This window comes from Erinaceus europaeus, chromosome X (assembly GCF_950295315.1).
Source record: "Erinaceus europaeus chromosome X, mEriEur2.1, whole genome shotgun sequence".
In the NCBI taxonomy this organism is placed as follows: domain Eukaryota; kingdom Metazoa; phylum Chordata; class Mammalia; order Eulipotyphla; family Erinaceidae; genus Erinaceus; species Erinaceus europaeus.
The window spans coordinates 51,998,777-52,013,978 of NC_080185.1; the positions used below are offsets into that span (position 1 = coordinate 51,998,777).

At 37.7% G+C, this 15,202-nt stretch overlaps 1 protein-coding gene across 2 annotated transcripts in view; it reads left to right on the top strand.

Moving 5' to 3' along the window:
* CHRDL1 (chordin like 1) overlaps positions 1 to 15,202 on the top strand; it is a 227,833-nt gene that overhangs the window by 34,449 nt on the left and 178,182 nt on the right. The window contains exons 3-4 of one of the 2 annotated variants that reach the window (XM_007531268.3): positions 6,835 to 6,947; positions 9,859 to 9,952. In XM_007531268.3, the coding sequence (XP_007531330.1) occupies positions 6,835 to 6,947; positions 9,859 to 9,952 (207 nt within the window). Of the gene's footprint in view, positions 1 to 6,834; positions 6,948 to 9,858; positions 9,953 to 15,202 lie in introns of those variants that run through there. The other variant, XM_060183096.1, reaches the window with a different exon arrangement.

A 15,202-nucleotide genomic window follows, 5' to 3' on the forward strand; every position in this document is an offset into this window, starting at 1 on the left:
GAGAGAAGGACCTCATAACACACTACAATAATGGTTTAACCAAGGAGAAACGTTGGAGAAATGAACCAGGACAGAACTCCAGCTAAAAACCCCCAAAGGTAGCAGCATATAGAATGAGATCAACATCCAAATGCTATTTGAATAATTAGTCGCAAGAGTGAGGAGTTTGAAAGAATTGCCATCAGATGGGAAAACAACAAATGAGACTCTGGAAGAAAGCACTATGTTGAGGTAATTAGAGATCTGAAAGCTGAAATAGTTGAGCTAAGAGCTCAACTAGCTGAACAAGCTAATACAGTATCAGAACAGGGTAACAAAAGAGCTGAGCTACAGAAAACAACAGAGGTGAGAGAGAATAGAATAGATGAGGCAGAAAACATAATTAGCAAAACTGAGGATGAATAAGAGAAAACAAAGAAAGAAGTAAGAGATCTCAAAAGAGATTAAGAGATACTGGAAACAGCAGAGACATATGGGATGACTTCAAAATAAATAATATATGCATTATAGGCCTATCAGAGGAAGAAAGAGAGGGAGGAGAAGAAAGCATTCTATAGGGCATGATAGATGAGAAATTCCCTACTCTAGACAACATAAAAGACATAAAGGTTCAAGAATCCCAGAGGATCCCAAACAGAATTCATCCACACTTAAAGACACTAAGACATATCATATTTAGAATGAAAAGGAATAAGGATAAAGAAAGCATCCTGAAGGATGTAAGAGAAAAACAATGAGTCACTTACAGAGGAAAACCCATAAGATTAGCATCAGATTTCTCAAACACTACAGGCCAGAAGAGAATGACATATCTATCAAGTGCTCAATGATAATGAATTCCAACCAAGATTACTATATCCTGCTAGACTGTCATTCAGACTAGACGGAGGCATAAAAACCTCAGACAACTTCCCACCTGCAGGGGAGTCGCTTCACAGGCGGTGAAGCAGGTCTGCAGGTGTCTATCTTTCTTTCCCCCTCTCTGTCTTCCCCTCCTCTCTCCATTTCTCTCTGTCCTATCCAACAATGACAAGAACAATAATAACTACAACAATAAAACAAGGGCAACAAAAGGGAATAAATAAATAAAATAAATATTAAAAAAAAACCTCAGACAAGCAACAGTTGAAGGAATCAACTATGACCAAGCCTTCTCTGAAAGAAGTTCTGAAAAGCCTCCTATAAAAAATTAGATCACCATAAACATGCCATATACCAGAACACTCTAAAAATCTGTAATAATAACATTAAATATATTTAATCTATAAAATTAATAAATGTCAATGGCCCAAATTCACCTATTACATTGCACATAGTAGGAAGATGGATCAGAAAACACAATCCAATCATATGCTATCTGCAGGAATCCCACCTAACTCAAGACAAACACAGACTCAAAGTGAAAGGATGGAAAACTATCATACAAGCCAATGGACCACAAAAAAGAGAAGGAACAGTTATGCTCATATCTGACACAATAAACCTTAAAATAAACAAAATTTGTAAAAAGATATGGATGGTAAGTACTTAATACTCAGAGGATCAGTCAGTCAAGAAGACTTAATGATTATCAACATCTATGCACCCAATGAGAGGCCATTTAAATACATCAAACTTCTACTGAAAGAGCTGCAGCAATATATTAACAGCAGCACCCCACTCTCTCAACTTGACAGAACGTCCAAGCAGAAAATCAATAAAGAAACAATGGAGCTACACAAAGAGATAGATAAAATAGAACTATTGGACATTTTCAGACTAAAAATAGTGATTTCACCATTTTCGGCCCATCTGGGATGGAGCTTGAAGAAATCATGTTTAGTGAAATAAGTCAGAAACAAAAGGATGGATGTGGCATGAATGATTCACGGGCAGAAACTGAAAAACAAGGTAAGAAGAGAAAACACTAAGTAGAACTTGGACTGGAGTTGATGTATTTCACCAAAGTAAAAGACCGTGGGGTCTTTTTTTTTTTGGGTGTGTGAGTGTCTGGGGAAGTTCAAGTCCTGGAACAGGATGGCAGAGGACCTAGTGAGAGTTGTATTATTGTGTGGAAAAATGAGAAATGTTATGCATGTACAAAGTATTGTATATACTATCAACTATAAAACATTAATTCCCCCAATAAGGGAAAAAAAGAATAGAGCAGATGAGATTTTGGGACTCCATATTGGAAAAAGCTAGGACATGTATTTTAGGTATATTCCAAGGGACCAGTGTCTACTAATTTTTGCATAAGTCAGACTGCTAACACGCAAGTGAGATAAAACTGTTGTCTGGGAAGATGGTGTCAGTGTTGGAAACAGGACTAGAAAGCTCCATCAGGGTGGTAGCACAGCAGGTTAAGTGCATGTGTTGTTAAGGGCAAGGATCAGTGTAAGGATCCTGGTTCGAGCCCTCGGCTCACCACCTGCAGAGGGGTCGTTTCACGGGCAGTAAAGCAGGTCTGTCTTTCTCTCTGTCTTCCCCCCCTCCATTTATCTGTCCTGTCCAACAATGACATCAATAACAACAACAGTAGTAACTACAACAATAACAAAAATAAAACAACAAGGGCAACAAAAGGGAAAATAAATAAAATGAAATAAAGCTCCATAAAGACAGAGAGTAACATCCAAATGTGGGAAACATAAATAAATACCACTAATTCTAATTCCCATTAAACTTTTTTTTAATTTTTTGTTTTAATATTTTATTTTATTTATTTATTCCCTTTTGTTGCCCTTGTTGTTTTAGTTATTATTGTTGTTGTCGTCGTTGTTGGATAGGACAGAGAGAAACGGAGAGAGGAGGGGAAGACAGAGAGGGGGAAAGAAAGATAGACACCTGCAGACCTGCTTCACCGCCTGTGAAGCGACTCCCCTGCAGGTGGGGAGCCGGGGTTCGAACCGGGATCCTTATGCCGGTCCTTGTGCTTTGCGCCACCTGCGCTTAACCCGCTGCGCTACAGCCCGACTCCCTAATTCCCATTAATCTTATCTTGGACCCATATTCAGCACAGTAGCCTATATAATCTCTGCATCTCTGTAGGTCTGAGATTCTGTCCCCTGGTCATATCTAGAAATATTCTAGTCTGCACTCATTTCAGGAACCGTCTTCCTTGAGTGACAGAGTATGATGACCCAGCCTCCCTTCAAAGAGTTGGGCATCCCCTTCCATTGTTGTTCCACATTGAGGATAAGGTCCTGTAGAGACCCACAAGAGGGTCTGAGATGATGTGGACTTGAATAGCATGTGCATTCCAGTTTCTTGGGGTGAATAATTTTATCTATCTCTTCATTTAGTTCCATCATTTCTTTATTGATTTACTGCTTGGATCATCTGTCAAGCTGAGAGAGTGGGGTGCTGAAATCCCCTACTATTACTGTGCTGCTGTTAATATATTGCTGCAGCTCTTTCAGTAGAAGTTTGATGTATTTAGATGGCCCCTCCTTGGGTGCATAGATGTTGATAATCATTAATTCTCCTTGACTGACTGATCCTCTGAGTATTAAGTAATTTCCATCCATATCTTTTTAAATTTTATTTATTTTAAGGTTTATTGTGTCAGATATGAGCATAACTGTTCCTTCCCTTTTTTGTGGTCCATTGGCTTGTATGATAGTTTTCCATCCTTTCACTTTGAGTCTGTGTTTGTCTTGTTGAGTTAGGTGGGATTCCTGCAGGGAGCATATGATTGGGTTGTTTTTTCTGATCTGTATTCCTACTCTATGCCTTTAAATAGGTGGATTCAGGCCATTATCATTTATTGGTATTATAGAGTGAAGATATTGTAACACCATTATTATAGTCTTTAGAGTGTTCTGATATATGGCATATTTACTGTCATCTGATTGTTTTTTTTTCTTTTTAAAATTATTAGTGACTTAATATTGATTTACAAAACTATGTTCTGCTCTACAAATGTTATACTTTGCATCTTTTAATTTTTTTATTTATAAAATGGAAACAGTGACAAGACCATAGGATAAGAGGAGTACAATTCCACACAATTCCTGCCACAGGAACTCCATATCCCGTTCCCTCTCCTCATAGCTTTCCTATGCTTTTAAAAATTTTTTTATATTATTTATTTTCCCTTTTGTTGCCGTTGTTGTTTTTCCTTGTTTTTGTAGTTATTATTATTGTTGTTATTGATGTCGTCGTTAGGACAGAGAGAAATGGAGAGAGGAGGAGAATATATAGAGGGGGAAAGGAAGACACCTGCAGACCTGCTTCACTGCCTGTGAAGTGACTTCCCTACAGGTGGGGAGCTCAAACCACTACCCTTATACCTTTCCTTGCTCTTTGTGCCACATGCACTTAACCTGTTGTGCTACCGCCTGACTCCCAGCTTTCCTATTCTTTAATCCTCTGGGAGCGTGGACCCAGGGTAATTATGGGGTGCAGAAGGTAGAAGGTCTGACTTCTGTAATTGCTTCCCCGCTGAACATGGGTGTTGGCAGGTCGATACATATTCCCAGCCTGTCTCTCTTTCCCTAATGGGTCAGGGATCTGGGGAGGTGGGTCTGCAGGACACATGGTGGGGTCGTTTGCAGAGGGAAGTCCAATTGGCATCATGGTAGCATCTGGAACCTGGTAGTTGAAAAAGAGTTAAGACAGAAAGCAGATTAAATGTTGACTAATCATGAACCTAAAGGCAAGAATATTGTAGATGGAGTTTTGGGGTCTCCATTTTTGAAAAAGCTAGTAGGTTTATATAAGGTATATTCCAAGGAGCCCATGACCCAACTAGTTTTTGCCTGCTCCTGACGTCTAATGTGCACGTGACTTAAGCTATTGTCGGGGAGACGGTGTCATAGTTGGGAAAAGGACCAGAAAGCTGGATCAGGGAAAAGAGTAGCTCCAAAATATGGGAAAAGTATAAAAAATATTGTTAACTGTAAACTCCATCAATTTGATCTGGACCATATAGTCAGCACAGGAGCCTGTGTAACCTCTGCATTCCTGTAAGTCTGAGCTCACATTCCATGCTCATGGCTAACAAAATTCCAGGCTGCTCCAATTTCAGGACCCATCATCCTCAGGTAATAGGCAGAGTATGCTTCCGTCCTCCCTTTGGAGAATGGAACATTCCTTACCTTTGTTGATTCGCATTGAGGGCCAGGTCTGATAGGGGACCACAGAGGGATCCATTATGTGTTTCCTGATGGAGATGACCAGTGGCAGTGGCTAGAGGGATCTGTTAGAGGTCTAGGTCCATCATGCCTGGGTGGGAATCCCAGGGCTCCCTGACTAGGGCCCTAGGTAATGGAGTGGCCGGGTAGTGAAAAAGTCATCATTAAAGTATGCCAGAGTCTTGCCCTTATTCAGCCTTTGTAGTCTTTACTTTGTCTGACAAGGTTAGCTTTGGAGTGATTGAGGGACATGCAATAAAAGGTAGATGAGGAGGGTATCTATGCCAAGGAGAAACTATTTCATTAAGTACTTTATGATATTGTTACTTAGGTCTTCTGCTTGCTTGCTACATTTATTGACTTACTGCAAACTACTGTGCACTTTTACTTTAAGATATATATTTTTCTCCCAACTTCTGGATATATGTACTTATGCCCCATCTTATGGACTCTGGTCTATATGTAGGTTTTGAGGTTTGTTAATAAGTGTACCACCCAAAATGAATTTAAGGAGTCCTATGATCTAGGAAAGGTCTCACCAGAGTAATGAACAAGAATAAATGTTTATTTAATGATTGATGTTAAAATGTGGGTAAAGCCATCTATATAGGAACATATCATGTTTAGTTTATTACCCCAACACCACTGGCATCCGGATCTGAGAGTTTTCTGATAGCTCAGTATTTCTGACAATAACTTGTATCAACAAAGTGAGGAACATATAATATGTTCCCTTATTTTCTTACTATTATAACAGAGTAGCAGTCAAGATTTTAGCTTCACTATGAGGCAAACTACGATTGATTCATATATCAGGTAATTACTGCCTATATCACTATTTTATTGGGGCTTTAATAATCTTTTTTTAAAACTTTATTTTTCCCTTTTGTTGCCCTTTTTGTTTATTGTTGTTGCTGTTATTATTATTGCTGTCGTTGTTGTTGGATATGACAGAGAGAAATTGAGAGAGGAAAGGAAGACAGAGAGAGGAGAGAAAGATAGAAACCTGCAGACCTGTTTCATCGCCTGTGAAGCAACCCCTCTGCAAGTGTGGAGCCACGGGCTACAGTCACTATCCTTATGCTGGTAATTGTGCTTCGCACCAAGTGTGCTTGACCCACTGTGCCACTGCCTGGCTCCCGGTTTAATGATCTTTAGTATAGTCTGTAACACATAGGCACAACTTCACATTTTCTCTTGATTGATGTCTAGGAGACACAAAAGGACACTGATGTCCCTTTATCTTGTCTCTTTCTCCCTTCCCCATAGTCCTTTATTTCAATGCAATATGCCATACCCAGTACAAGTGTCCCTTACTGTTCTTTATTGTTAAGTACCACCTATAAGTTAGATCATTTTCTATAAGTCTTTCTTTTTCTGGCTTGTCTAATTCAACATAACACCTTCAAGTTCTGATCCATATATTGCAACAGTGATGACTTCATAATTTTAATACCTGCATAGTATTCCATTATCTATAAATACTGTTAATTTCCTTCATCCATAAAATTAGACCAATGGCAATACTACCTTATTGGGTCACTATAGTTTAAATATTCAAACCATATAAAACTTTAAACCCATAGTTGGGGTTCTGTAATGGTTCTGTATGCCTCTTCCCTTGCTGTACACTAAAACAGATGTAATCTCTACCTTTGTATTTTTTTATCTGGTTCATGTTTTTTGACAGGCACATTTTCTATTTCCTTCCTCTCAGATTCAGAGACTTATTGTGTGTTTCAAGAAAAGAAATACAGAGTGGGTGAGAGATGGCATCCTTACTTGGAACCTTATGGCCTGGTTTATTGTGTGAACTGCATCTGCTCAGAGGTACAACACTTTAAGCATGTAATTTCCTTTTGCTTCTCAACATACAGAGGTATTTTCAGTTGTTGGATGACCAAAGGATCATGGATGATAAAATACTAAAGTAAATTATCAAGCAGATTTCAAAGACACACCTTCTGTATTTTCTGTTGCTCTCTCCCTTGGTTTTCAAGGGATTTCAGTACTTGCTATGATGAACAGATATTTCTGTTCTCATAATCAAATGACACAGAAGTGAGAGAAGCCAGAATAACTTGATAGTAGAAATTGTGGGAGCTCAGTAAAATATGTGGATTTTAAAAGGAAATGGTTTTTCAAGAACCACTTTTAAGGTTATCCATTAGGAGAAATATTACAACAGATAGAAACAGGTTCATTAAGAGTATATTTTGTGATGTTTAAGTTTAATAAATGCATGTTAACTAGGGCTGATGTTGTGAATCCTTGACCTATATCTGGTAAGGATAAACACTTCTTTGGTTTGACCTGGGATATGGTCCAAACACTCAAAAAGGTGTTTGCATAGTTTAAATGTCGTCTTTTCAAAAGATAAAGCAAATGGTCTGTCTTCTCCCCATGACCTTGACCAAAGGCCACAGTTGTGGTTCATTATTCTACATTCTTAAGCTAGGCCAGAGTTTCTTAACTTCTGCACTATTGACATCTGGAGACAGATATTCCTTGTTATGAGGGCTATCCTGAACATTGTAGGACTTTGGATAGTACCTTTGATCTCAACCCACATGAGCCAGTAGCATCAAACTTAGCTGTGGCAACAAAAAATGTCTCCAGATATGGTCAGGCTTGCTTGGGGAGCAGAAATACCTCTGATAGAAAACCATTACCCTAGGACACTTGGGCTGGGAGACTTAGTGTTAAGCCTCAAGAATTGAGAATTCTGGACATAAAGAATTTTCAAGACTATTTCCTTTCTCTCTGCCTCTTGAAAGAATTGCAGCTGCTTTCTAGCACTCAGACTGAATAATAGCAGTCACTCACAAGCCTGATGTCTTTGGCATTTGAACAGAAAATTGGGCTTTCAGCATTTTGAGCATTAGAAAACTATCCGTTATAAAGCACCAGACAGCAGGATTCTAAAGTCAAAAGACACCAAATTTCCTGTCCAGGCACTGCCACCTATGAGTTGTTTTACTTTGGACAAGTCATTTAACCACTGTAATATTTCTTCCATTACTTCTTCAAAATGAGATAATGATACTATCAAATTTAGAGGGTTGTCTTAAGGACTATATACATTAATCCAGTTAAACCACATGAAACAGTGCTTGGCCAGGGTAAAAATTCAAGAAATGTTAACTTCTGTTTTTTTCATCATCATAAGTATATTAGCACCTTTTTATTAATTTATTGACTATGGTACAGAATTTAGTATATAGCATCAAGGGAAAAGAAATTTAGACCTCATCCAGGAAGAATAATTTTTCTTCTGATTTAGTAATCCCACTTCAAGATAAAGATCCTCTGGTATTGATTAGTGCAACATATAAGGGGCCCCTATACTATTTCCCAAAGCAGTATCCCAAAATTTACTCTAGAAATTTCATAAGAAAAAATTAATATAGTAAGATGATTCAGATTTGGGGGGCCTATAGAGATAAGATTACTTGGTAAGCTCACTTGGTTCTTTCTCTCAATGTCTCTCTTTCTGTCTCTCTCTCTCTCACACACACATACACACACACACCCATGCTGGCACACACACACACAGACACACACACACACACACATGCATACGCATACGCACACGCACACGCACACGCACACACACACACACACACACACACACATGCTGGCACCCTTACACCACAAGGGAAATGCATTGGTAGTTCTTGTTCTGTGGTGTTACTTACTCTCTTCTTGTATCTCTATGTTTTTTGGAATGGAAAAAGCAACCCAGTTCTTGGAAGTCCAGCTCTACAGGGAAAAAAAGTCTAGGTTTTGGATAAAAGAAGTCTGTCTCTTTAAATGGCAAGAACAGGTTTTAAATTATCTAAGGAATTACCGTTTCCCCGGTATGACATGATTGTGTCAGATTTGTGACTCAGCACATTGGAAATGGTCATCTAACCCTGTGGGAGCTTTATAGACCATAGGGTAGTGAAAATGTTAATGTGACTCCAATGCCAACAGCTTAAGTGTTAAGCATCTCTTTTTCTATCTTTGTTATCCCTCCATGCACACATCCTGATAGGCACACGTATCTCCTGGTTTAAATCAGTTATGTATGGAAATTGTTGATGAAATTTTGTTTTCCAAAATGTGTTTGTTGTAGCAATGGTTGGATGCTGGCAGAGCTTGGAATCTTGTAAAAGTAAATCAGACAGGGACTCAGTTGTTTCCCCACAGCATAGTAACTAATCAGCTCTTTCCAAGCACTGGCTTGTTCACAGAGAAATCTGACTGAAAAAGAAAATTAAAAAAAGAATTGTCCGGCCTACTGAACCAAAGCAGAGTTACACAGAGTGCTATATCCATATACTAAGGACATCTCCTTGTCTTGGTGGATAACAGCTCAGTGGATCAGTCAGTCACCATTCCTTTCCTTCCATGACACTGAACATGTTATTATGAAATTAGACTAGATTCTTGGAAAAGACATGCAGCTTAAACTGGAGGATGGTATAAATACCACAAAGCCAAGTCAAAAGAAGCCTCCCACTAACTGTGGGAGCAGTAGTGATCCCTGCCTTAGAAAAATATGCCAGTATATATGAACCAACCTAATAGAGATGCTAGTGATAAGAAAAGGAAAGACAATACTGATGTCATTTGGATTCTCAGGATTGTGTTATACATTGTCTGGGTGAATCCCTTTATGGTTACTTCCCAAAGGGAGCATGATCCTATTGACCTCTGAATGATATTTTTTCCTTGTTGGCTTTTTTTCTTTCAGAATGGGAATGTGCTTTGTAACAGAGTCAGGTGTCCAAGCCTTCACTGCCTCTCTCCTGTGCATATTCCTCATCTATGCTGTCCTCGATGCCCAGGTAAGCTAGTTAGTTTCTTTCTTTCACAGTTGTGGTTCTCCTTCCTTCCTTAGTCCAACCTACTTGATCTCCTTAATTCTTCAGAAGGGAAACTTCCAGACTGAAATAGCAACAGACTGCCTTTAGGCAGCCTATACCAGCCCCTAAACACTGCTTATAGCCAAAACTGGGCACGTTCTGGGCTCCAATAAGCTTTTGGGTAGCCAGTAACAGTTTTTTTTTTTTATTGGGATTTTAATTATTTGAAGGTGTATATCAGTTGGGGAAAGGAAACTGAGACCCAGGGATTTTTCTACCACAAATAGCCTTTTCATACTATGGGCCAGGGACACCAGGGAATTGTAGTATTGTGATATTTTCCCTATACAATTAGTGGTGGAACTGAGTGTTGGCATTATTTCTAAATGATGAAGGGCTGTTCATAAATCAAAGGCACTGAGCCAGTGAGCTTTATGATAGTATAATTCTGCCTGACTGCTGAAAAGTTACCTTCTCCAGACTGCATGCTTATTATGCACACATTGTTAAGAGTTATTCTAAGGGCAAGATAGTAGAGAAATTTTCAAAAAGGCTGCTTACTCATCTACTTCCAAATTTGCAGCTAGTGTGTTTGACTGAAGCAGGTATCCCTCATTGCTAATTTGTTCACATTTGACTGGAGTCTGGCTCTTACACCAGAGGTGTAAATGTGTGGAATGATTCAGAATGGCTGTGGGCCTGACAGAAGTCCTAGGAAAAGCAAAATTACAGTTTTGGGATTTGGATAGTAGAAGCCTTGCAAGTCACTTCTGTTTCCTTCTAGAGGGCTCTAGGGTTGGAGTCTGTAGACTTTAGGGGAACAATGGACCCTTTAAAATATTCAGTTTTCCACTAAATATGTATCCTGTAACTTCTTTATCTAGTTGTTTGTCATTGGACATTTAGTTTGAAGTTTTTAGAGTAACGTTATGTACATTTAATTTTTAGAGGGGTTCTATTTACCTTTATTGGTATTCCTAAAGGGGTGCACATGACTCCTGAAAATACAAACATAAAACAAAATGAAGATCTCTTTAAGGCATAGAGAGTGCTGTCTTTGGTGGTGAAAAACTTCAGAATTTACAAAAAAGAAACCAAAGGTGCCTGAGCAAATATGGTAGGATTGATATTAGGAATGAGTTAAAACAGTTATTTGAAATGATAAAAAACAAAGATTTTCCCCAAACCCTTCCTATCACCATCATTAAAAGTATAGATCCCTGCAATAGTAAATGCACACAGAAATTTCTCTTCCAGATGGTAAAAGATTATGCTATGTTACAGGTTCATCACTATGAATGTTACTGATAATAGTATATGATTCAAGGTGGAAGAGACTGAGTTTTGATCAACCTAAAAGTTGATTTTTGGAATATATTTTCAAATGACACTTATCATTTTTACATGCTTATTTGCTTTTTATACTAAACTGGATCACAAGGGTGTGGTACAAAAGGAGTTCTAGTAGATGGAAGCAAATTTCTGATAAAAAAGACTAATCACCAGAGCTTTAAAAAATTCCAGGTTGCTTTCCACAAGAAGTCTCCAAAAGTGGTCTAATGTCTTAAAATTTTTTCTAAACTTTGTTGAGATTATTCTTCCCTGAAAAGAGGATTGGTATATGATCCAGACAGGATGGAAAAATAGAGTTTGTCTGGCATCTACCTTAACTGTATAAGAGAAAACAAGATTGAAAAAAGAGAAAGTTATTTGGAAAGAAAGAATGTTAAAGTAACTGAGATCATTAACCTTAGAGAATGTGAGAAAAAATGAATACAGTGTCTATAAGACTTAAAAGGCTCGTTTATGGAGAAAAGAAGCCCAACTATTTTTTTTTTTTGATTAAGATAATTTCCTTGTGAGTTTACTTTTTTCTTTATAAAAATAACATTTAGTAGTTCTTTATAGCCTTAGTAGTACTGAAGTTTCCTAATGCTGATTTAGAAAAAGCCTTTATTTTTCCCTCATTCTCAATCGATAATTTGGGAATAAAATGACAAATTCATGCTAATTTTCCCACATACATCCCTTTGAAGATAGCAATAAATGGTTTGTTGAGTTTTGTGGATAAGAAGTCTAATGTTCCAGATGATACCATAATGCTAAGCTGAAATCCTTGGGCAGAGGACCCTCTTCAGATCCCTGACCCACTAGGGAAAGAGAGAGAAGGGATAGGAGTATGGATCGACCTGCCAACACCCATCTTCAGAGAAGAAGCAATTACAGAAGCCAGACCTTCCACCTTCTGCACCCCACAATACTGGGTCCACGTTCCCAAAAGGATAAATAATAGGGAATCTATCAAGGGGGGGATTGGATATGGAGCTCTGGGGGTGGGTGTTGTGTGGAAATGTACCCCTCTTATGCTATAGTCTTGTCAATATTCCATTTTATAAATAAAAAAATCACTTTGAAAAAAAGAAGTCTAATGTTTGACTATAATTATTTTGTAAGTACCATATCTGTTTTCAGCTTTTACTAGTTTTTAAGATGTTCATGTTCTTTGATGTACACAACGAGGTGTGCAGGTGTGTTTCCTTTTTCAGTTTTCTTAGAAGATAATTTATTTAGTCAAAGTATTCAAAATTATCTTGTGTTTCAAGTCATTATTTTTCCACTTATTTCACTTTTATCTTTACCCCTTTATTCTTAAAGTTGTCTTTGGTGTATATCATTGCATGCCATTTAATTTATTCTCTTGTCTTTTAATAACTTCCTAATTTTCCATTGAAGTATACTCACTGTTATGACTTTAATTCTACTTCATCTGCCAACTCAGGATTTCTTTCCCCAATAATTTGTTATCTACACTTTAGATCATCTGTTAGGTTTTGTTTCTCATTTCATATTCAGTAATTTCATTTCCCCAAATTTTTAATTGTATTTTAAAATATCTACATGCTTCTATTTTATAAACTCCTGTAACTGTTTCATTGATCTCCTTTTTAATTCCCTTGAGACATTATTATATATGCATACACATATGTATGCCAATGTGTGTATGTGTATGATCCAACTATTTTGTCACTCATGAAGCATCCACATTCATGTGCAGAGCAGGAAATCAAACCAGTTCTTGTCCATGGTAACATATTCATGCATTCAGGAGCATTACTTCCTAGCCCACTGCATTAAAATAATTTTACAGTTTATTTCAATTTGTTCAAATATCTATATTTTCAAGGTATGAATTTTTGTTTTGGTTGGATTTTCTTGATATCTTTTCTTCAGTATGAATCCTCCTCATGTTTTCTAAAAATTTTGTATCCTCAACATTCATAGATTTTCTTTTGTATATGCTCTTTCTTTCTGGTAGAATGATTATTTCAGGTTATGCAGTATTCACATTTAAGTTTGGTCTACCTCATGCCACTGTTTTAGTGGTGTACATTTAAAAAAAATATTGTCTTTATTTATTTATAGGATAAAACAGTGAAATTGAGACGGTAGAGGATTATAGAGAGGCAGAGAGACAGAGACATACCTGCAGACCTGTTTCACCACTGGCAAAGTTTCTCTCTGCAGGTGGGGGCTTGAACCTGGGTCCTTGAGCACTGCAACATGTGCACTGAACCAGGTGCACCAAGACCTGGCCCCCTTTTAAAAATGTTTTTAATGTATTATTGGCTAGAAACAGAGAAATTGAGAAGGGAGAGAAAGATAAAGGGAGAGAGACAGAGAGACATCTCGACTCATGAAGCTTTCCCCTTGCAGGTGGGGACCAGGGGTTTGAATCTGGGTTCTTGCACAATGTAGTGTATGTACTTAACCAGGTGCACCATTGCCCCCTCCCGTATGATTTATTACATCTTGACTTTCTATTTTTATTGTTTTGTTAAGGAAATAATGGTTTACAAGATACTTATTGCCACGTGAGGTTTCTTACACTATGCTAACTCTTGAATAAGAACCCTCCACCAAACCATTATCTTCTTCTGTTAGAGACTTCTTGAAGAAAGCCCTAAACTCTCCTTAGCTATAGTGTTCCTTAACTATAGTTGCCTATCTTGAACAACCAGTACATTTCAGGGGATCAGCTTGGTGGGTTAGAGTTATGTCAGCCTTTGTTTATATGTGAGGACTGTTACTCTAGTCACCAGCTTTACACAGGAAACCACTTGTAGCACATAGTTCCCACTCAGATATCTTGTTCTAGTTGTCTATATCCAGTCCCACTTGCCAGTGAACCATTTTTGACTGACCCACATTTATGCTTACACTTTCCTTATGTGGTTTTCCCACAAAGAGTTTCCATTTGTTTATTACTATAATTTTGCAATTTTACACTTTTAGTTATTGTTAATTTTACATTTTTTGTATAGCTCTCTATTTTGGGGAAAAAGTTGGAAGTTATCTCATGTTCTCTCTATGACTTATTCAATCCAGTTGCTAACCAGTTTTCCATTGAATGTAATGAGAATAAATATGTTCAAATGATAACAAAGAAGACTACAGTTTTATAAAATAACTTTGAGACCAGTACTTGTTAAATCCTAAAATAAATAACTAAGGAAAATTTTAGTTGCTTTATTACATTATCCCCGAAAAGGAGATGTTACCCAACCATCTGAGATAGAATTGGCTCAGTTCTGCTATGAGATAGGAAAATGCATGTGATGACTCCTCTGAACTCATTCCACCTCAGTGATTATTCGGCATGAGGAAAGTCATGCCTTAAGGGACACAGGAATGTTTGCTCAAAGGAAGGGACTCAGATATTCTGCATTATCCCAGTGGAAAGCACTGAGTGAAAGTGACCTAAATTAAAAATAGAATAGTTATGTCCAAGCTGTATGAGCAAGCTGTACATAAAAAGAGAAAACAAACACAAGCATTTATTTAACATATGTCCTATAGCATTCTCAACTTCAGGGAATATTCTACTGATAGCTTTGATGGAATCTCATGCCAGCCAAGGCTAAATCTCATCTTCCTCTGAAAAGGGCAGAGGAGCTATCTGCCCCATTTGCTCTGTTTCTTATGACTTGTACTTTTCTCATTTTCAAAACATCTATTAGTGAGTTAATAGTGATTTACAAAATTATAAGATAATGGGAGTATAATTCCACACCATTCTCACCACCAGAGCTCTGTGTGTCCATCTCCCTCCAGCAGAAACTGCAATAGTTTTCCCCAAAGTCACAGGTATTGTCTGATTCCATACATCTATCTGTCTGTCTGTCTATTTATCATCCATCTATCTATCTATCTATCTATCTATCTATCACCATC